At 42.5% G+C, this 20,530-nt stretch overlaps 1 protein-coding gene across 3 annotated transcripts in view; it reads left to right on the top strand.

Annotated features, from left to right (window-relative positions):
- Positions 1–1,050: 1,050 nt before the first annotated feature.
- The window catches only part of LOC146173099 (phospholipid-transporting ATPase ABCA3-like), a 95,555-nt gene continuing 76,075 nt past the window's right edge, over positions 1,051–20,530 (top strand). For all 3 annotated transcript variants that reach the window (XM_084584462.1, XM_084584461.1, XM_084584460.1), the window contains exons 1-5: positions 1,051–1,425; positions 15,336–15,575; positions 15,799–15,887; positions 19,272–19,427; positions 20,183–20,420. In XM_084584462.1, the coding sequence (XP_084440588.1) occupies positions 1,131–1,425; positions 15,336–15,575; positions 15,799–15,887; positions 19,272–19,427; positions 20,183–20,420 (1,018 nt within the window). In that variant the 5' untranslated portion in view covers positions 1,051–1,130. The remainder of the gene's footprint in view (positions 1,426–15,335; positions 15,576–15,798; positions 15,888–19,271; positions 19,428–20,182; positions 20,421–20,530) is intronic.

Here is a 20,530-nt window from a genome sequence, read left to right as displayed (position 1 = left end):
CATACTGCAATATTCTAGATGCAATACTATCTAGAACTTTGTATTGGCAATCAGTCCTTGGTTGGGCTATCTTGCTGTCCGAATCAGCTGATTATTCTTCTTTAGAAGCGCAATATGATTGGTAAAACTGAAGGAAAAACAATCCCACCACGACAGCTCAATGGTTAGGGCAGTCGACTGCTAAGCCCAAGGATATGGGTTCGACACCCGGTCACATTGGCGAATTTTTGATAGAGGAAAAACGAAAGGCACCTATATAGTGTGCAGTGTCAGTGCACATGAAAGAACCCTGGCGGTCGAAATTTCCGGAGCCCTCCACTATGGCAGCTTCATAGCCTAAGTTGCTTTAAGACATTGAACCCTGTAAACTGAAGGACATACGAAACTAAATGCCACTTTGTTTTTTCTTGGGGACAAGCAAGGGGGTGCAGAAGAACTCTACTTGCTGGAGAAATGGTAATAAAGGGATGTTGTTTGGTAGATATTAGTACAGACTGATACCAGATTACGGGATGCTTCCTTAGCACATACAGTGGTGGGGCCACTGCGCATATGTAGCTGACATCCAGTATTCTACTATACACCTGTGCTAATGTGTCTGGGCTATTCTACATCTTTATAGTAATGTCAGCAGAGCTACAGGGTTTTTGCTCTCTTTTAAACAAACAAGAAAAATTGGCTTCAACTGCTTTCTAGCTCACTGGAGAAGGACCAGTGTTTTGTTTGCTTTGTGTGGCCTAACGAATACACGTGGACATTCTACATTATTTTTTTTTTCTTTGTTGTGTACATATGACACAGCTAAATAGTGGGTGACGTCACTTTGGGAATGGTATAGCATAATAAACGTGACTTTCAAAAGGCAGGTTCTTCACGCTCGTCATAGTTAAGAAGTTAGCTAGTGTAGCACAGAACTTCATTGTTTGCGGGGGGGAAGGGGGGGGGGTATGACAAGAAAGTGAAGTCGAGCATAAAAGCATTACCGTTTACAAAGATGACTGTGTCAGAAAATCTAGAGTTTGTAATCATTTTCTCCCATTTTCAGGAGGCGGAGAGGCACATTCCACACCTGCAAAGACGAAGAGAAATATAAAAGTGGTTAATCCATCTGCACTTCACGGAGTGGCGACATGGCATTCTTCAGGCAGCTGCGGGTGATCTTGTGGAAGAACATTGTAGTGTATTCCTTCAAACGCCACTATGTGCTTACCTTCTTCACCATGGCGATACCCCTGGCCCTCTCCGGCGTGCTTCTCTACCTCCGGAGCTTAGGCTTCAGTGGTGGCCAGGAGCCAATCGTGCGAATGAATGCGACCATTTATGAAGAGTTCAAGCCAAGGCTGCGGTACCCACTGTCTGAGCCCATTCCATACGCTCCCAACACGACTTACGGCAAGGCTCTCATGAGAGCAGTCTTCAAAGACAGTGAGTCAATTTGTTTTATTTCCCTAGACAGTGTCTGCCGTACTTGATTTGCAGTGTCCCTGAAATATTTCATGTATTACCTGTTGCTTAGTAAGCCTGGGTTTTTCTTCGTTTTTACTTATAGTGGGTGTTTCGCATGTCGAAATTAGTGTAATAATCATTTTTCTTGGAAGGCTCTTCAGAGCCTTCCAAGGAATAATGGTAGTAAGCTGCATAATAATGGTAATGAGCTGCATAATGGTAATAATAATTATGCTAACAAGAAAACAAAGCTGCAATATCATGATCTGCGCATATATCATTTTTCAATGCACAGCGGTCTCACAAACCCCTTGGTAGAACTGAATGTTTCGTAATTACCGAATTCAAAGCAGGATCTGATTGCCATTCTTTACACTGAATGGTAATGACGATTATGGTGACAATAGGTTTTCATTAGATCTTATGTCAGGACATAGTGTCATGATGAGATGATGAGGTCATGAGACTATGGCTTATATGGAGAACCTAAATTAGCAACACTATATTCTACACCTATTCTTTTAAAATGGAATTTGTGTGCCTGCATTGCATGATTAATCACAGTAATGCAATGATGGCACTAAATATAGTCAATGTTACTTTTTACTCATAAAGAGGTTTTCCTGACCACTCCACCGTTGTTCATTTTGGCACCCATCCTCAGTGCCTTGCAGTATTGGCCAGTGTTGGTTAATTTAGTATAGTGCAGGTATTCGGAAACAGAGGGATAGAAGTGAGGCATGTAGTAAGAAGACAAGTAGTTTGTTGTGGTGTCACAGAAACTTCTGTTCTGTAACTGTCCAAGCTGGAGCGAGAATTCGTTTTGAAAGCATGTTCATAGCCTGTCTTGCCCTTCACACAATTATTCCACTAACTAGTGTTAGTCATCAGCACATCTTTCCCTTATTAGAGGCCTGTTGACTATTCCGTTGAAATCCCGCTTGCCACATTTGTCAAACAGAACAAATGTTATTTCATAGGTAGCGTACCAACCCTCCTTTTGTGAGATTTTTGGGCTACACAAAACGTCTGTTGTGTACAAAGGGACCTGGAAGGCTTTGTTCTTGCATTTCCATTGTAATTTCCATATGCCTGTGGTGTTTTATAAGGATATGTGTATTATATAAATTGAGTTTTAGTGCGGGAATCGTAAGAACTTCTTGCGGCTTTTTGCTAGCTGCTATTCTGTGCAACAAATGACCACATTTTGTGCGTCTACTTTGATCGCAAGGTTTCTTTTTTAGTGTGTGTGTCTTTAAGAAACTTGAAAATTCGGGCGGTGGTAGGGATCACGTTGCCCCTGAGACAGCCATGAATGATTCATCGCCGTGCGTGACACATGGTTTCCCAGCCCTTTCGCTTCCGCACAGTCGTTTGATAACATTGTGAAGCTTCGGTTATCAGCAGCAGGAAAACATGCTCTTCCTTGCTCTCTGGCTTTCACTTATGGCAGTGGCTGCTGTCATATCTGTTCAACAATGGCAGTCAAAAAGCAGAATGCCATATCTACGCTGCTTATCTGAAAGAGAGGGAAGCTGAATTGCAGGTCTCTCCACAATGCAACAACAGACTGCCTTTCCCTTATGACGTCCCTCTTTTCTGCTCTGTTGGTTTGTATTGGCAGTGCCTTTGCAACTCTATAGTTAACTTTGGAAGCTGGTTAGTTAGCTAGGCATTTTATGGTGCAAAATTAACTATGGCTATGTTTTTGCACAGACCCTGGTAACTGTGTGTTTGCCCCGTTTACTTGTCACATTGTCTTGCGACCTGGCAGTTGTGTAGTGCCAATTTCTCGGCCCAATAGGAAGCGTCTCGCAGGCTTTTGCAGCTGGCTAGATCGGATCTCATGGTTTTTTGTAAACTGCTTTACACGTTACTAAGCATTTGTTTTTGCACGCACTGTTGAAACTAGTATGCGCGTGTACTGTCTGCAGACTGATGGTGACGTTTGCCAATGTTTTTTGCACTATGTTTCTCTGTTCGTTTAGTGTGGTAGCAGGGTTTGGTTTCAGTCAGCATGAATTCAAGTTGATAGGAAATGGGTAGCGGACGAGTTGAGAAATGGCACGCGACTACCACTTCGAGTGCTTGCTATCAGATTACACGGTTTACACACTTTCTTTGTCTGCCATGATGATGAAGCCTGCTTCACACTTTCTGGCTACGCATAACAGCTGCGGAACACAGCTTTCCAGATCATGCATTCTGACTGTGATGTGTTTTTGCAGCCGGAGTAGTTAGCTACACCATGATGAAGAATGTCAAGGTTTCTGCTACACTTCTTTGTTAATGGGGAGACGTAAAGGGCATTGCCAATATTAGGGTTTTCACTGCTTGTCCAGAAACATGGTGCACTGCCTGTGGGTGTGCAGTTGGTTATCTGATGTGCATTGAGCTTGGCGCTTATCTCTGAGCTTGTGTGCGGTGTGCTATCGGTGCGAGTTCTGAGGGCCGGCAACAAAGCATAGCCCGCAACAAATAAGCAGGAACAGATTTGGCCCATCACCCCTCCAAACCATATCCTTGCAAATGCAATATCTTTGAGGTTAGTACTGTCACCAAAGGAAACGCACAGAGGGATTTAGTGTGGACTGCCTTTCCCTTTTTGGAAAGGCGCTTACGATAACGCGAGCCAGGTCAGTGAATCTTCACAGTTTTTTGTACATGTGTTTTTGGGGAACATACGCCAAAGGTTTGTGTACGTTTTACCTTCTTATGGGATCTGCTTGAAGAGGCAGCAAAAGAATAGAAATGGTTTCAGTGACTTGTAACGAAGGCCGACCCTTGTTATCATACATATTTTATTGCACACTGCACACTTCAGTAAATGATGGCGATGATAAAAGGCCATTACATTGGTACCATGTTGTCGTGTTAGTGAGGCCACACTTTGACATCGATGACGGTCTAATAAAACACTGCGACATCAGCATTGTGCCTAATCAAGGTTGGAAATCACATAAAGGATAGTGTGTCTTCTTCGTTGGCATCAGCATCAACTTTTCGCATTAGGTCTGTCGGGCCTGCAGTTAGACCGCTTGTTGACCTCCTTCTCGAAACTTTCAGTGCCATTTTTGACCTGCAAGGGAGCTTAATGTAAATATTTTAAGGCATAATACAGCCAGTTCTGGAAATACTGTATTGTTTGATGAGAGCGGACTGGGTGCTATGGTGAGTGCTTCACTTTAATGGTGCCATGGTTTACTTAATTAGCATAGTGGCATAGCATTTTAATTTGTGCTGTTTCCTGTAGCTTTAATTTTTTTTTTACACATCCAAAGAAGGTGATAGTTTAATTAAAGCCTTTCATTGGGAACTTAGCTACAGCCAGTACTTGTCCTTAGATGCGACTGGTTACTACTTGTAAATGAAACTTCATCATTCCCTGGAAAAGCTGTACCGCATTTGTTCAGATGTGTGATAAGATCTTTACTTCAGCTATACCTAAAATTTACCTTTCATCCTAATTACCTTCGTTTATGTCGTAATTTTTGCAAGATTTAGATACCTGTAAGTATAAGAAAGGGTGGAACTGCTGCTCCATATGCTCCATTCTGTTCCAAACTGCTTTTCCTGCTCACTCGTACTCCAAAAGGCAGTATTGCTCCAAAACTGCTCCAAACCATCTGCCTCGATGTTCTGCCGTCAAATTTATCAGAACATGGATTTTTGTTGAATGGGATGTTATTTATGATAGTTTCTCCAAAATATGTGATTTGGTGCAATTTGATTAAATGACAGTGAAAAGAACACCGGGGCAGTGGCATGCTCTGAGTTCATGTACATGCTCTAGGGGCTGCTATAGTTGAAACAAAGGCAGTTGTCCGACAACAAAGTACAACTCGAGTTGTTCTAAGAGTTCAGCTGTGAAAGCAAGCAAGTACTTCACCATCGCGCCTCTTTGTTAGTAACGTGTCAAGCCTACGTCAGACAAAAGCATACTTGAAGCGTAAAGGGGTGACGCCACAAAGGTGCTGTTCACTAGACATATTCTCAAGGGTGTTCGAAAGCCATACGGACCTATCTCCAATGCGTTTGAATTAAGGAAGCGCCAGATTCGTTCAGGTGAAAACAGGATGAGCCACTGGTGAAAGGCTATGAAGCAAAAGAATCTGGGCGAGGAAAATACCATCCTTCAGTGCTGTCTATCCTTCGTGAAGGCACTACTGACCAGTGCCCTGGAATTTTTTAGCATAGGCACATGTTCAAAACTGATATGCAAAAGACAGAGAGTGGAAATATTCTTTTCATTGATGCTAACTTCAAACTATTGGTTGTACTTGGGCACATCAAAGTGGGGGACTCCATGTTTGAATCTATCATGTCAAAACAGTCAGACTTGGTTCAGTTATGAAGTGTGGGAGCAAGCATTCGGTTTGCTGCTAGTCTTTTCCAAATTGTTCCTCGAGTCAGTTGTGTTATCTTAAATATCTGTGCACGTTTTCACTGTTTATCTGCTTTGTTAGAGATGCAAGTTTAAAGCATTCAACATTGAATTGAAAGGAATCAAATCGGGCATGTTGGTATGTCAAGAACAAAACTTGCAATCATTAAAAGCGTTTGACCTTAGAAACATGCTTCAAAACATAATTTGAATGCTCCAAATTCTCGTTTTATTGCTTCCAAGCTGCTCCAAATAGTCTTTAATACTGCTTCCTGAGCTGCTCCAAAATGCTTGAGCCCGCTTCCACTCATACAGAAATTGTGGAGATGCCATTAAGCTTCAACATGGGAAAAAAATTTATTGCTTCTAACTCGCTTCTCATCGTGTTTTATTTCTCTTGTTACATCCTGTGCACTCAGCAGGTAATTGTGTCAAAGGCTTTTTTTTTTTTTTTCTCTCTTTTTGTACTACAGTTTCCTTGTGAGCTTTGCTGGAATTTGTGGGTCAAATTTGTACTCAGATGGGGTGGGGAGGGCATATGTGGGACATGCCATATGCGCGTTGGTTGGCTATTGCCTCAGCTGGAATTTCCTGCCTTTTCTTCCTGTATTTTTCATTTCTTTTTCTTTGAATTTTGCTGGCTTTCACCTCAGATGGATTGCTTGTGTGCGTGCAAGCATGTCTCTCGCTAGCGTGTTCGAGCTGTGGCGACATATTGGAATCAGGTCACAGGTTTGCTTCAACTTGTGTTAAGGTATTGCACTTTCAACAGAGTGTGAAGGGTAAATTTTCAGTTGCGTGTTTTCATCTTTGTAGGGGAGTGTAATGCATTATTGTGCACAAATTACGACGTAGAATTTGCCTGTGCGCAATAAAAAAATTAATGATTGAATTTCTTTCCCCTTGCTACGGTTTGAACAGCCGTGGTCACTGGAGTCTCAAAATTTGGTGCATGTCACATGAAGCTTTGAAAGTAATGTGTGGTCTGATTTCTACTTCGTTGTTTTAATTCATCACCTCTCATAAGCCGACACACCCCAGCATATGGGAATGAGAACAAATAAGCTTGTAGCTATGTGCTGAGATTTTATGCGCCTGTTTAGATTACCAATGAAACAAACAAGAGCTGCAACTAACAACCTATTTAATTTACCACCTTGTTATAATATGTACGGCCGGAGACTCCTAGAATATAGTGGAGCCCATGTGTGGAATGAAGTCCCAAATGAAGTTCAGGAAAAAAATCACTTTTCGGCATGTTTAAAACACTATCTAATTTCCACGTAACTGTCAGAATAAATTGTGTGTGTTAATTTTGAAGTTTTTCTGTACAAGGCCTGCAGTAACATTGTACTTGTTTTCTATTTGGACCCATTACTAGCCGTAAAGGCTATGGGTCCAACCAACTGTTTGTGTACAGTTTTTCAGCACAAATAAAGAAAATAAAGGCGAAAAAAAAATACTAAGAAATGTAATCAATTATAAATTATTACCAGGCTAGGCGAATTCTATCTGACGGTTTATAAAAAGAAACCACAATCATCAAAATTAGGTGTCTTTACTCTTGAAATAGTCATGCAAAAGCTTTCGGGTAGTCATCTTCCTTTATTTAATAAATTTGTATATGCGCCAGAAAGATTTTTAAAACGGAATTCCACACGCAAATTTTGCCATTTTGCCGTGAACCTTTCAAAATCGATAAATGTAATGCTATAATACAACATTTTGCAGCGACCTTTAGAGCCTATTGCAAAAATTTCAAGTTCATGATTCAAGACTTATTCATTGCTTGTTAAGCCTTAATGGACAGAAATACTGAATATTATTTCTTAAAAATCCAGAAATCAGTATAGAAGTTATGAGATGCGATTTTTAGGGCACATACTGGAGATAGGCTTGCAAAAGCGAGCATGTAGAGGTACCTTTATGATCGGAGGCAAGGAGCATTTAGAACAATTCACACCTATATGTGAAAGCATTCTTATTTTGGCCTTATGTAAACTCATTGCAATTTCTTGGTGCACTAATTAGCGGCACGTGACTTTGCTCATTGTGCTCTGCTAGTATTACAGCCTCAACTCATATCTGCTAAGTTCCTGCCCTTCTTTAATGCACAGATATCAAGATGTAGATGTAAATATTGGGCCGATCTTGATCGTGTGTAGTTTGCCGGTTTGTTGGAGATAGTTTGCCGGTTTGTTGGAGATGAGCCCCAGCTTTCTAGGTCTGGTGTTTCTTTTTTTCCAGTGGCTCGCTCGCGCATCGAATTAATGTGAAGACGTTGAGGCCTGCTCACACCTGACATTTTGCGTCACTCGGCGGCTCTCGACTTTGAATGCTGCTTCTCAGATGGAAAGCAGACGAAGCAAAATTCGCTTTCATTTGCAATTTATTTCTACAAGTATTTCTCAAGAGCTGTCCTGATCTATGCCATTACAACAGGTGGTGGTGTTGGAAAATGAGGTTCCTTTAGAGGCTGCTTTGTCTGGCCACAGCATAGCAAATATGCTTTATGCAGCGAGGAATTTAAAGCGTAAACTGTGTTTTCAACAGTCCAAAGTGCTTTTTTACTGACAAAAAAAAAAAAGAAAGTATGTATTATGGAGGTAATCTGTAGTGCATTTGGATGAGTACGATAGCTGAGTAGGCTGTTGTGCGGTTCCCAGGTGAGAGACAGTGCGGGCACTAGGCTTCTCTGTGATCGTGCTCTGGCATGCAGCTGTGCAGGTGTTTGCGCAAGCCTGCCTGGTTACTTCCCTGCGTGTTCTCTCCTTGTTCCCTTTGTTTGTCTCCTCTTTTTATGAGGGCCCGTTGTGCACTTGCGTTCCAGTCGTCTTTCTAAAGAACCTGCAATTAGTGTCACGCGTTTAAGTAGTGGTCATGTGTGTCTCTCCGTGCTCTGCATGGGGTGGATAGGGCATGACAGAATAGAAAAGGAAGAAAGCAGTGGAAAGGTGAAAGAAATAAAAAAAATGCGAAATTCAAGAGTTGTTGCTTTCTCTTAAGGGAAATGTCACTTATGGGCTTGTAATTACTTGCATTTTTAAAATTTTTTTGCAAGCTTTGTTTTGTATAATTTGCATAGTAAAACTTCGTTGTAAGAGACACTCAAGGGCCCTGAAAAACTTGTCTCTTGTAAGCAAGGTCTCTTGTAACCAAAAATTCTAAAATCACTGTGTTGATCAGGTTACTGCACATCAGTATATAAATGCATTTACACGCATTAACAGGAAATTGTTCAGGAAAGCTTAAAGAAGTTATTCATACTAATATATGTATTTTTGTGAGTGCAGAGTGTATTGCTTCCCAAATTCTGGAGGTAAAGCACTTCACTTTGCAAGCCTTCCTGTTGCTCTAGTACCTTTGAGGCACTCTTACATGCTCGTCACCCTCAGATGCTTACAGGCTCATCACCCTCAAATGATTCACAAAGAGAAAGACATCAGGATTCTAAGCTTTCATCTTGTGATCAAATTTTAACAGTGAGGAGTTAAAAATGCTGGATGTCCATTCATGCATTTTGATTTGCTTCTTAGGTAACAGTAATGCGATCCCGTTTTGACTTTCCAATCATGGGGAAGCACTCCTCAGTTCCTGACATACGCAACAAAAAGGACGCTGATACGGAACAGAATTTAGCTAAGGGAATCTGAAGTGCATCATTTACAAGTTGGTATGTTTCAGAGGCATTGCATGAGCACACCGGGGGTTGTGTCTCTTCTAAATAGTGAAGAATTTACTCCACGGACCTCAAAAAGTTGTCCTTAGTAACCGAGTGTCTCTTGTAACCATGTCTCTTGTATGCAGTGTTGTCAGACATAGGAAAACCAACCAAACCATTTTCAAATGTCTCTTATAACCGAGTGTCTCTTGTAATGAGATTTAACATATAATTTGTAACTGGCCCTTGTACCTTCTTTTCCCTCCTTTTGTACTCTCTCTTGCGACTTCTGGCTTTCCTTTTTTTTTTCCATCATGGCTATCACCCTACTCTAACCCTTATGTATTTACTTCTTTTTATGTATTTACAAATGCCTATTCCCATCTCATCGCAATGGCAGACTCTCCAACGTGCGAGCAGCGCGGGTGTGTAGAAACGATTGCGCACATTCTTTGTGACTGCCCTCAATTTTAGTGTGAGCATGCCTTCCTGGCTGCTACACTACGCCGCTTGGACTCTCGCCCACTTACGCAAGCTAAGATTCTGGGCCCTTGGCTGACACGCTCATCAGGAAGGAAAGCAGTGAAGGTGCTTAAGTTTTTAAAGGACTCAGGGTTGAATTCAAGACTTCAAGTGTAAGCTTTCTACTCCCTTTACCTTTCCTCTTTCTTTCATTTTACTCCCTTTGTTCCCCTCCCAACGTGTAGGGTAGCCTACTGGGCATCGCCGAATTAACCTCCCTGCCTTTCTGTTCTATTCTTTCTCTCTCTACTCTTTACAGTCCGCACGTGAGCAATACCACTTCACTGAGTATAAGTACTTGCAGTCGAGTCTGCTCCCTCTGAATATAAAGTATCTTTCAGACAAGCTTCCTGAAATGCTGATGGTGACGGTGATGACGATCTCGAAAGTAGTGGGTATCATTACTCATTTCAAAAGAACGCCTTGTTGGGCTAGTTGGTAATTGTTCGTCTTCAATTAAAGGTATGAAATAGACACAAGCACAAGGAAGGCAGAGAGGACTGAGCACCATTTACAACTGCTTTATTTGCAGGAAGAACGCAGAAATATATAGCCATCACACACTGAAAGAACACAACCTTTCTTCAAGTTTTACATGATAATGAACGGGGGAAATAGTATTTGTCTGCCTTATACAATGATACGGACATACGGGGCTGTGCTTCCTCTCTTTCTGATAACAAATGCTTCAATTAATTCCCTAGCTTTAGTATTTTTACTTGTAGACAGAATCCATGCACCATTGAAACGTAGAATGGCTAATTGCGCTAGTTGGTGTGGATCAACAGGTCAGACAACAAGGCACTCTTGTCGACAGACAAAAACCGCCCTGTTTTCTGTCCTTTTCTTGTCCGTCATCCGTGCCCGCTGCTCCGTAGCAGTGGTTCACAAGAGCGAGACGGGCAGGACCTTATACACTTGGGTTTTTTATCATGCCTAACATTTATCGTGTCTATTATATATTTAACATATCTAAGAAACACAATCTTGCTTCAGGTTTCTTGCCGCCACTGTGTCGCACGACATGGCAAGTAAGTTGCCATGTCCAAAAGTTCTTTACTATAACTATTGCTGTTATAAAATGCCTTTGCTGTAAATGTAAACAAATATTCAGTCATCTGTGGAAAAGTAACTGGGATTGCAATTTAACTTTACTATACTGGGATTTTTAAAAAATATATTTGAGTTTACTATCTGAGGGGCTCTACTGTAGTGTATATGTAATTAGTTACTCACGAATGACGTCTTCAAATACAGTTGAGCCGAGATATCTAGATCATACTATTGAATTATGGGCTATAACTTGAACTCTGGTTATTGCCTTGAAAATTCTGTCAAAGCATACTGGAAAGTCGTGCTGTATATTGAACTGCAATGTTTTGGGTCATTTGATATATCGAACTGTAACGACATTAGTGCGAAGCCGGTTACACCTAGTAATGCGTTGCAAACCAAACCTTGCAAAGTATGCATCGCTGCCTGAAGCATGTCACTAGCATTGGTGAAACTATTTTTGCTTGTAGGCTACAAATAATCGAGCGTTACTATTTTTATGTGTCATATCATTGCTATATCATACTATGTTCAGATCCCATTCTATATTGCAGCCTTCTTAGAATTCAGTTTATATCAGGTTCAGCTGTTGCAATGAGTTTGTTTAACTAGTCGTTATAAAGGGTGAAAATGTGGGTGTATACTTTCTGTAATTCCTCTTCGGAAACTGCGGTCACCAGACGTCACGCAGCAGTCCTTAATTGCATTTGGTGTTAACACTTGCACCTGAGCGTTGCATGTAATCCTACTTCTGTTGGGATATCTTGGCTAACGTGGGCCCCCTCTGTGTGATTGACAGGTAGAGGAAAGCTTGTTTAGGCCAGTACTTCCATAATTAAAGCTGACATAGAAAAGCTTGTCTTGTGTCTTTCCCAGTTTTGGCACTCTACCAGTATCCCACCAATGGTGACTCCCCAGCAAGAACTCCATTGCAGAGTAAATAATATTTGTGGCATAGAAAGTATGTTCAATATGTTTTGGTACGATTCCCTGATGGGGAGTTACTTCGTCCTGACCCCTCCCAGAACTCGCTTTTTTTCCTCGTACTTGGGTAGATGCTAATGCATAATCGCTTCCCTCGTTATGAAATGTATTTGTTGATTGGTTACAAATTTGTAGATTACCGAGGAGAATTGGGTCATCTCCATTGAAGGGTGATCTACTCATTTTCAAAACTCCATTTGGCAGCTTTCCTGCAGCTACGAGGTGCATTTAATGAGGTCTGCCTTGTGGGCATCAGAATTTTAAAATATAATTTAGGGCGTTATCTTTTAAATGAGTGGCTGATATTTTAAAATTGTTCTTGCCATCGATGGTGTGCTTCTCTTGGTCACACACTACCATGGTCACACACTACCATTTATTACATTGGGTAAAATACTATTTTCAATCAGTTCAAAGTTTGCCACGTGGTCAATTTATTGGGTGCATTTATTATGTGACTGCAATTTCTATGGGAGTAAGCACAGTATTCTTTGGGCTGTCATAAAAGAATGAGAGCAGCGGCTGACGATGTCGACAGTACACTGCATCGATGACCTTTTCGTCAGAGATGCAAAGTGCATGCCTTTGAGGCATTCTATTGTCTAGGGAAAAAGCCAGAAGTCTGATGACGCATGTGTCACTTGCAAGGCGAGCAATGGAAAACAGGTGGCCGCATTTTGCACAGCAACAGGCTGAGACTAATGCACTGGTATTTGAAACGCGTAGCCTGTGCAGTTGGGACTCTATCCGAAAGTTGTGTATCCTTGGGGTCGAGGCTCTGTCCATTAGGCACATGTTCTTAGGAAAGCGGGCACTGCAATCTTCCGTTTGAACATAGGAGCTCCGAGTCCCGTCACTTTCTTTCGATCATTGCATTCACAAAAAGGTCACAGCCCGGAACACAAAAACCTGTTCATTTGTATAAGCAGTGGCAGGTGTGAAAGCGGTTAGGAACCAGTGCTGGCCAGGAGAAGTCCATCATACTGCGTGGCGAGGCCCTAAAAAGCGAGTAATGCAGGAAGTCATAGTTTTGGGTGAGGTTGGGACAGTTTCTTATAAGAGTGAAAAAAAAAAAAGTTGCCAAATATTTTAGCCTGTGAACGCACATTTGTTTGGTTGCTGGAGTAAAAATTTCTTCTTAGTAGTTGCAGAACTCGTTATCAGTCAGTAACTACAAATGAGCTCAGTAGTAATAATAATAATAATAATTGGTTCAGAGGAACAGAAAGGCGCAGTATCTGTCACACTTGTTTCTGTGGACACCTTAACCACGCTGACAAATAAGCTTAAGTGTCCATTATTTAGCACAGCAAACAGCTCGTGCCCACCACAACAGTAGACAAAGATTACTTCGAAGGCTTTGTAAAATGCTACTTTTATAGTTATATTTTAATTGATTATTATTGTGGCCCTTTATGTTGACGAATGAACGCTGCAACAGCTGCTAGTTCAAAACATTTGAAGCATTAATAGGGACTTCACCCATGGTGGCCTACCTGGATATTGTAATCACATGGATGTCACCACAGTGATACTATCGGAGAGTGGCATTAATTCTTTGGAAAACCTCTCTGACACGTGTGACGTTTTTAGAAAAAATAGTCTTTAATTCTTTCATTACACTTGAAGCAGGGTTGTGATCAAAGTTCAGGAATGCGATTACAGTGAACAGCTGTTGATTCGAGCTCGCCTAATTTTAATTTGTGGTTTGTTAAAACTGAAACTTTGGTCTCATTGGCATCAAGCAGGTTCTCCTCAATTTAGAAAAAAAAGAAAACAAAAATTGGTTTCCTCTGAGTTTGACGATCGTCTTATTTTCATGGTGCAAAGGTAGTTTGGGACCCCGCAGGGCTAGTTAGGGTGCTTGACTGCTGTGCCCAAGGATGCGGGATCGAATCCTGGCCTTGGCGGCCACTTTTCGGTCGAGGCCAAAAGCAAGGTGTCCGTGTGCTGTGCGATGTCAGTGGACATTAAAGATCCCCAGGGGGTTGAAATTTCGGGAGCCCTCCACTATGGCATCTCTCATAGCCGGAGTCGCTTTGGGATGGTAACACTTTCGTTACCTCGAGAAAATTGCCATTTTTCATAGGTCGCGGGAAATATTTTTTTGCCAGTACAAATAATACTGCAGCACACGTTGCAGTGTACAGAATTGCACACAATGAAGTGATCTTTCGAGAAATATAAATTAGAAAACAAAACATTTATCAGAGAACACACAAAAAAAAAATGGAAAATTGCCATTTTTGTGGCAAGTTGATAAAAATAAGATAAAAAAGGCACGATATATTCAGATACATTATTAACAAATAAAATTTGGAATATATATTGAAGATCAATAACCCAGGAACTCTGCGCAAAAAAGAAATAAACTGTGTACAGTGCCGTTCTTTAGCTCCATAAAAAAAAAAAAAAACTAATGGTGGAAACAGCCTCATTTCCAGTGCTCTTCGTTGAAGGAGTTCTTGGCTTTCATGAGATACCAAACCAAAACTGCTGAAAACTGCTCGTAAAGGCCAGGTATACATGTTGAACGTGCAGTAGACCTTCAGGAATGCGTTTTCGCGGAATTAAGCCACCCAGTCACCGTGCCCTATTTCGCAACAACACATGCACATTAGTTCTCAAAAAAGGGCGTCAAAAATCTGAACGTTGCCAGAGCGGAAAAATTTGTGCAGTGCCTGGACTAACCAATAAACTAACCACTGGGTGAAGCTAGGTGCACGAGAAATGATTTCAACATGTCTAAATCTGCGATTTAAAGCATTGATCACCGGGAATCAATTTGAATAGGTGTGGTAATGGAAGAGTTAAACCCCATAAACAAAATCAAACCAATGGTAGTTTGAACAGAAAGTGCCTTGGATTAGCTCACTTGGTAGAACGACTGCCCCGGAAAGGCGGCGGGTTCAATCTCTGGACCAGGACGAATTTTTCTTTAACTACGAAGTTTCTGAGAAAGCTGTATAGCTTTCTTTTATGGCCATATGGCTGCGCTTAGGTGGATGTCAGTGAGTAATTACCCCCGTATTACAAAGCGCCTTGGAAGTAGCATGCTTTTGGCTGCATGAGGCTGGGTCGAAAACCTTTATCCTAGGCATTGCACCCCCCAAAGAAAGCCAAGCACCAAGCCAAGGGAAAGCGTGCATCCAATGTGCAATCACTGGAAAACTAGCTAAAGTGATCAACTTCACATGTTACCATTTATATAATAAGGGCACTGCTTCCGCCTTTTTGATTAAACTACGACAACTTACGTATGGCGGCATTTCTCGCTCATTTCAGAAGCCGTAGGTTTTTCCACCGAGGAAGAGGTCGACGCTTTCATTGCACGCCATGCCCTGGTGTCGTATGCCGGAACGAGCCTGGCCGTGCTTCTGCATGGCCTCCCGTCCGATGGCTCTGCACCGGTGGACCTCAACTACACACTCCGCTTCAACACGACCCACTTTGATTTCAGGACAGGCGACCGCTTCCCAACGTTCAAGACTCCGGGACCTAGGAAAGAGAGCGACCTATACAGCTGTAAGTACATTCAGCTGTTTTACGTTAGCATTGATACGTCCAGCCTGTGCCTTGCATGATATTCACTTTTGAGAAAGCTAGTCTGGTTTTGTTTGGGTCCATCTTACTTCTCACTTCTTTACTGCAGCCTTAAGTATGGTTTTATGTTCTCATTCTGTCACAGAGTGCTGCCCCTGAGTGCAGAATGATTTTCCCTGTTCTCACTGTGTTTGGGGCTTTTCAGCACTGATGTGGGGACTTCAGGACACCATGTTCACGGAGCATGTCAAACTCGTGGGAAAAGAAAGACAGCTTAGTCACCCGAAGCCCAAGGTAGGTCGCTTCTTTGGACACCTCATGTACGCTTATATAATGAAGGGATCTGAAATAGAAGGCACAAATCTGCATTGCATGGAGATTTGCCACAACCTTTGGTGAGTGAAACTGCACAATGTAGTAGTATCGGCATGCACCAACAAGTCAGTGTTGTTTAAAGAAATTTCCATTTCCGTATTTGATGTTAGCCAGCTTTGCTTTTGGAGCTTCTTTTAAAAACTTTTGATGGCATCAGTAAACCTGCTACGTGGTGTGTTATTAAACAATGGCCATTTTGTATCGTATGACTGTTAACAGCATGAAAGGCTCATGTAGTTCATTAAATCTGACATCAATATTGTGAGCTATAAATTACGGGCATGCCTCTGACAGGAGGTGATTAGCAGGGGACAAGGTCGGGCACTTGACATCACGAGGCCACGTGACCACCACATGAGAAGAGCTGCTAAGACAGCTCCTTCAGTATGGGAGGCCGAGATGGGAATTAAACCCTCCGAGACCGAGATATTTGGATCCGGAGTCGTACACGTTACTCCAAGGTTGTGCAGGCACGGTTGTACGGGCTTGGTTATAGTGGGACCCTGTATCTATGGGGTCTTTCGCGTAATGTGGTAATTTACGTCTGTGTGCTGATGAGTATGTGTTGGAAAATGAGGCGGAAATGAAGGGATTAATGATTAGGTGAGCAGCAGAGTGCGAATGCATTGAGGTTCCACAAGGGGAACCACAGCAGACAGGAGCCATTAATACTGTTGCATCAAACCCTTGAAGGTGGAGCTTAAGTGTCCTTCCGGGTGTAAGGCTGTAGCTTGGGATCCAGTTTCTGAAAGTTGGTCATTCTGTAACGCATCACAACTTGAAAAGCACAGTATGCTGCCCTTCCTTTACACGCCATGTGGTATGGCTGTCACTGCTGAAGTATGCATTTCCCTCAACATTGGCAGTTGCTGAGGCTGCTTGCGACAGGGTTGGGCACACTGTGTTTTTAATTAGATGAGGTATTGCTTGCATCTGATACTGCCTGCACACCCCCTGGTTGCATACAGGAACCCTCCAGCAAGCTCTTTGCACCATTGAAGTTTGGGGCATGCAGTAATGATTTGAACTCTGCACTTCTCTTTACAAGGAAATGCTAGCAGTATACGGGCGAGGAGCTCTTTCTCAGGAACTGCATTTATTTTTGCTGGGGCATAAAGTTTGAAAAGGTTTTGAAGGCATTGTGTGTCCAGAGGGAGACTGCGTAAAGAACGCTTTGAAACTTTAAAAGACCCCGAGCACGAACTCAAACTGACCCGTACCACATGCTACCCACACAGGGGTTGCTTTGAGTGCAAATGTAACTTTGACAAGCTAGAAAGGGCCAACATGTGAAATATAGATGTCATTGCCGCCATTTGATTTCATGGGCAAACTGAAACTGCGGAAGTTTTAGGTGGGGGGCAGGGCAGGGGGGGGTGATTTCTCAGCTTAGACTACACTGGCATTCACTTCTAGTCAACGGTCGTGGTAGCCCTTTGTGGTTTTGAAGCGATGAGCAATAATCATGGGCCCAAAATATTCTGCTCTTAAGTCCAATTTTCTGACCTATAAATGGACGTTTTGCTTTAAATAAAATAGCAGTGCTATTTGCTACTAACAAAAACGGGTTCAAGATGTCCACGGGGCACTTCTAAAGAGACTGTGCACTCAATTCATGAGTATAACTTCATTTCTTCACTGAGGTCACAGGTAGCTTGTGACCCCATGTCTGTTCTTCTGGGACCCCAGAGCCCATTTTATTCACCAGTGAACCCAGTCGTCTTGGTTCACACTTTGACTGGGTGCCCAGGACCGTATGTAGCAGGACACAATCATGATCTGTTCTCTTTATTTTTTTTTGCTTCTACCCCGCCGGGATGGCACATTGGCTAAAGCGCTCGACTAGTACTGTGCCCAAGTGCGTGGGATCAAATCCCGGCCACAACGGCCGCTTACCGAACCCCAGGTGGTCGAAATTTCCAGAGCCCTCCACTATGGTGTCTCTCATAGCCTCAGTCACTTTGGGATGTTAAACCCCAAAACTAAACCAAATCTTTCTCCTTCAGCTTCAGCATGTATTGGCTTGAGGGGGAAGAGGCAGGGCATTGTTTTTGACCGCCGCTATCTTGGTGCCAGTGGAACTAGCGTAAAATTTTTATGTTGCAGAGGCAAGGGATGAAATACCGATCGTTCGAGCACATTTTCTAGCCTTAATATACATTTTTTTCATGGTCACTAAAAGGCCTCCTTGACTGCACTGGAATTAAATTCCTTTTTCAGTAAAACTGTCGAGACAAGCGGCTGCACTGTAAAAGAAAGATTTCGCGTGTCTCTGTTGCCTCGTAGTTTTAACCTTTGATATACTACTATCCAGGTCGACTGTTGGAGCGTGATTTTCAAGTTACTCATATGTTTCAAAATCGTGGTTGCCTTTTCAAGTCGGGGCATATTCCAGCGTGAACACAGATTAGCATGAAAGGCCAGCCGTGTGGATAGGACGACGCGCGCACTGTAAACTTCGTTTTTTACTTGAAAGGCTCTTGCTTTACACACACAGAAAAGCGAACGAAAATAACAGCAACACTGTTGCAACAGATGTAATAAATTCTTTTGCTCCAGAGAGATAGGTGATGCACTGAATCATTTATTCCCGTTTTCTTTTTATAGAATTAAAGGCTTTGAGCAAAAGGTATTATTGGACCTGTCACAATTATTTTTTGTTACTTTTAAAGGCATGCGTATTCTTGCGATAAAGAGAAACTCTAACACCGCAACGCCCATGTTCTCCGCTGTTCTAATTTCATTTCATTGCCCCTGTACATGAAGCACTAACCTTCCATGTAAAAGAACATGCAGTTGATAGAGCATCAACATGTCCAATTCCTTGTTCTGTCTCCTGTGGTGGTTTGTGTCCTTATTTGAATTCCTTGGGTGCGCCCATTTATATTCTGGCCTTGTGTATTTTTTTGAGCTGCAGAGATCCTTGCTGATCTGCTCGAGCAGATAATGTGCCGAAAGGATTTAGATGCTCTGAAATCTTCAAGGCCTCACTCAGAATTTTCGAATGTTTCAAAAAACAATTTTTTTTTTTATTTTGACCAGTTGTGAGTGAATTCCAATGAGTAGAAGGGAAAGCTGTTTGTACGAGGTATTTAGAATTTCAAATATTTTTCAGCACCTTTCCCTGCTATTTTGCTCAACTTAAACTGTCTGGAACCAAACCACATTATATACAGATTTCCTCTCAGACATTTTTATATTTGGACTGTGTTAATGTGGCATTCCGCTGATCTTGAGCAGTACATGTTTCTTCGGCATTTTTGGTTGTGCATGACCGTGCTTTCTTTCTGTTCTTTTTTTCAGATTGCGATGCACAGATTTCCTTATCCGGAGTACAACGATGATAGCAAGTTCGACCTCATCTCTCGACTCATCGCCATGTTTGTGGTGTACAGCTACCTCGTCTTCTCACCTATTTATGTTCGGAGAGTCATTTCAGAGAAGTCATCTAGAATCAGGGTGAGAAGTGGCTGCACATGTTTTGCACACGTGACTGCACTCTTGACGCGGGCTGACCTGCCAGAAACAGCCAAAATGGAACCTGAAAAGCTCTTCACCTGTCTCTTTTGTCTTTCAAGCATGTCTTTTGATCCTCACCACTATCTGTAGAACACTAAAGCCAGGCTGAAAGTGTGTAATTTTTCTATTTTGCCATGCTTGACGAGGTTTTCAGTCACTGAGCTCTTGCTGTTTAATAAATCCCTTCATTTAGCAGGAAAGTCTTGCTAATGTCAATTAGGAGACTTCCCTGCACCAACCAATTAAAAGATTGTGCCAGGTTTCTTGTGCGAAATGGATTCCTTTTGTAATTCCGGAAGCTGGCTTCTCCATGCCGCCCTTTGCACTAACAGTGGTTTCGCCAGCCTTTGGTAAGATAAGTGTAAAGTGCCAATATGCAGCTCTTATTTGCTGACAACTTTTCCTAGCAGTGAAAGGAGGGCTGCAGGACTGGAATGTCTATTCTCTCTTGCCATCTATGGAACTCTCTTGTAAGACGGCATGCTCTAGAGCGTTTGTCGACAATACCGAGACAACTGCTTTTCGGTTTACCTGTTCAAAATAGGCAGTTGTATTAGGACTGTGACTTGAAGGATGAATATTGACAGTACTTAGTGTGTCGGAGTGGAAGAGGCCTTCGCGCGAGTCACTACAAACAGGCCGACTTGTTTCGAAAGCGTGCCATGTTAAGTGTTCTGGCGTGTGTCCCCTGACAGGAGTTGATGCGAATGATGGGGCTGACAGACTGGGTGTACTGGATCGGCACTTTTGCCAGCGGCTTCCTGGTGCTGGCCGTCACGCTGACCATCAGCTTGGTGCTGTTCAAGATCCCCGTCGCGCCTCTGGCTGCCGTTCTCCTGTACAGTGACTTCAGCCTCCTGCTCTTCATCTGCCTCATCTATGCCACATCGGCCATCTTGTTCCTGCTCCTGTTCACTGTCATCTTCAACAGTGGTGAGACTGCGGTCACTGCGGCCATTGGCTGACGTTATTGGCTGTGGTCATGTTTAGTTTGGATTATTTGAGATGAGCGACTTTTGTTGTGAGCTTTGTGATGTGTAGAG

This window comes from Amblyomma maculatum, chromosome 11, assembly GCF_055883805.1.
Source record: "Amblyomma maculatum isolate TAMU_Amacu chromosome 11, ASM5588380v1, whole genome shotgun sequence".
Classification (NCBI taxonomy): domain Eukaryota; kingdom Metazoa; phylum Arthropoda; class Arachnida; order Ixodida; family Ixodidae; genus Amblyomma; species Amblyomma maculatum.
Note: the sequence above shows the minus strand (reverse complement) of the source record. Positions and strands in the feature narration are given on the sequence as shown.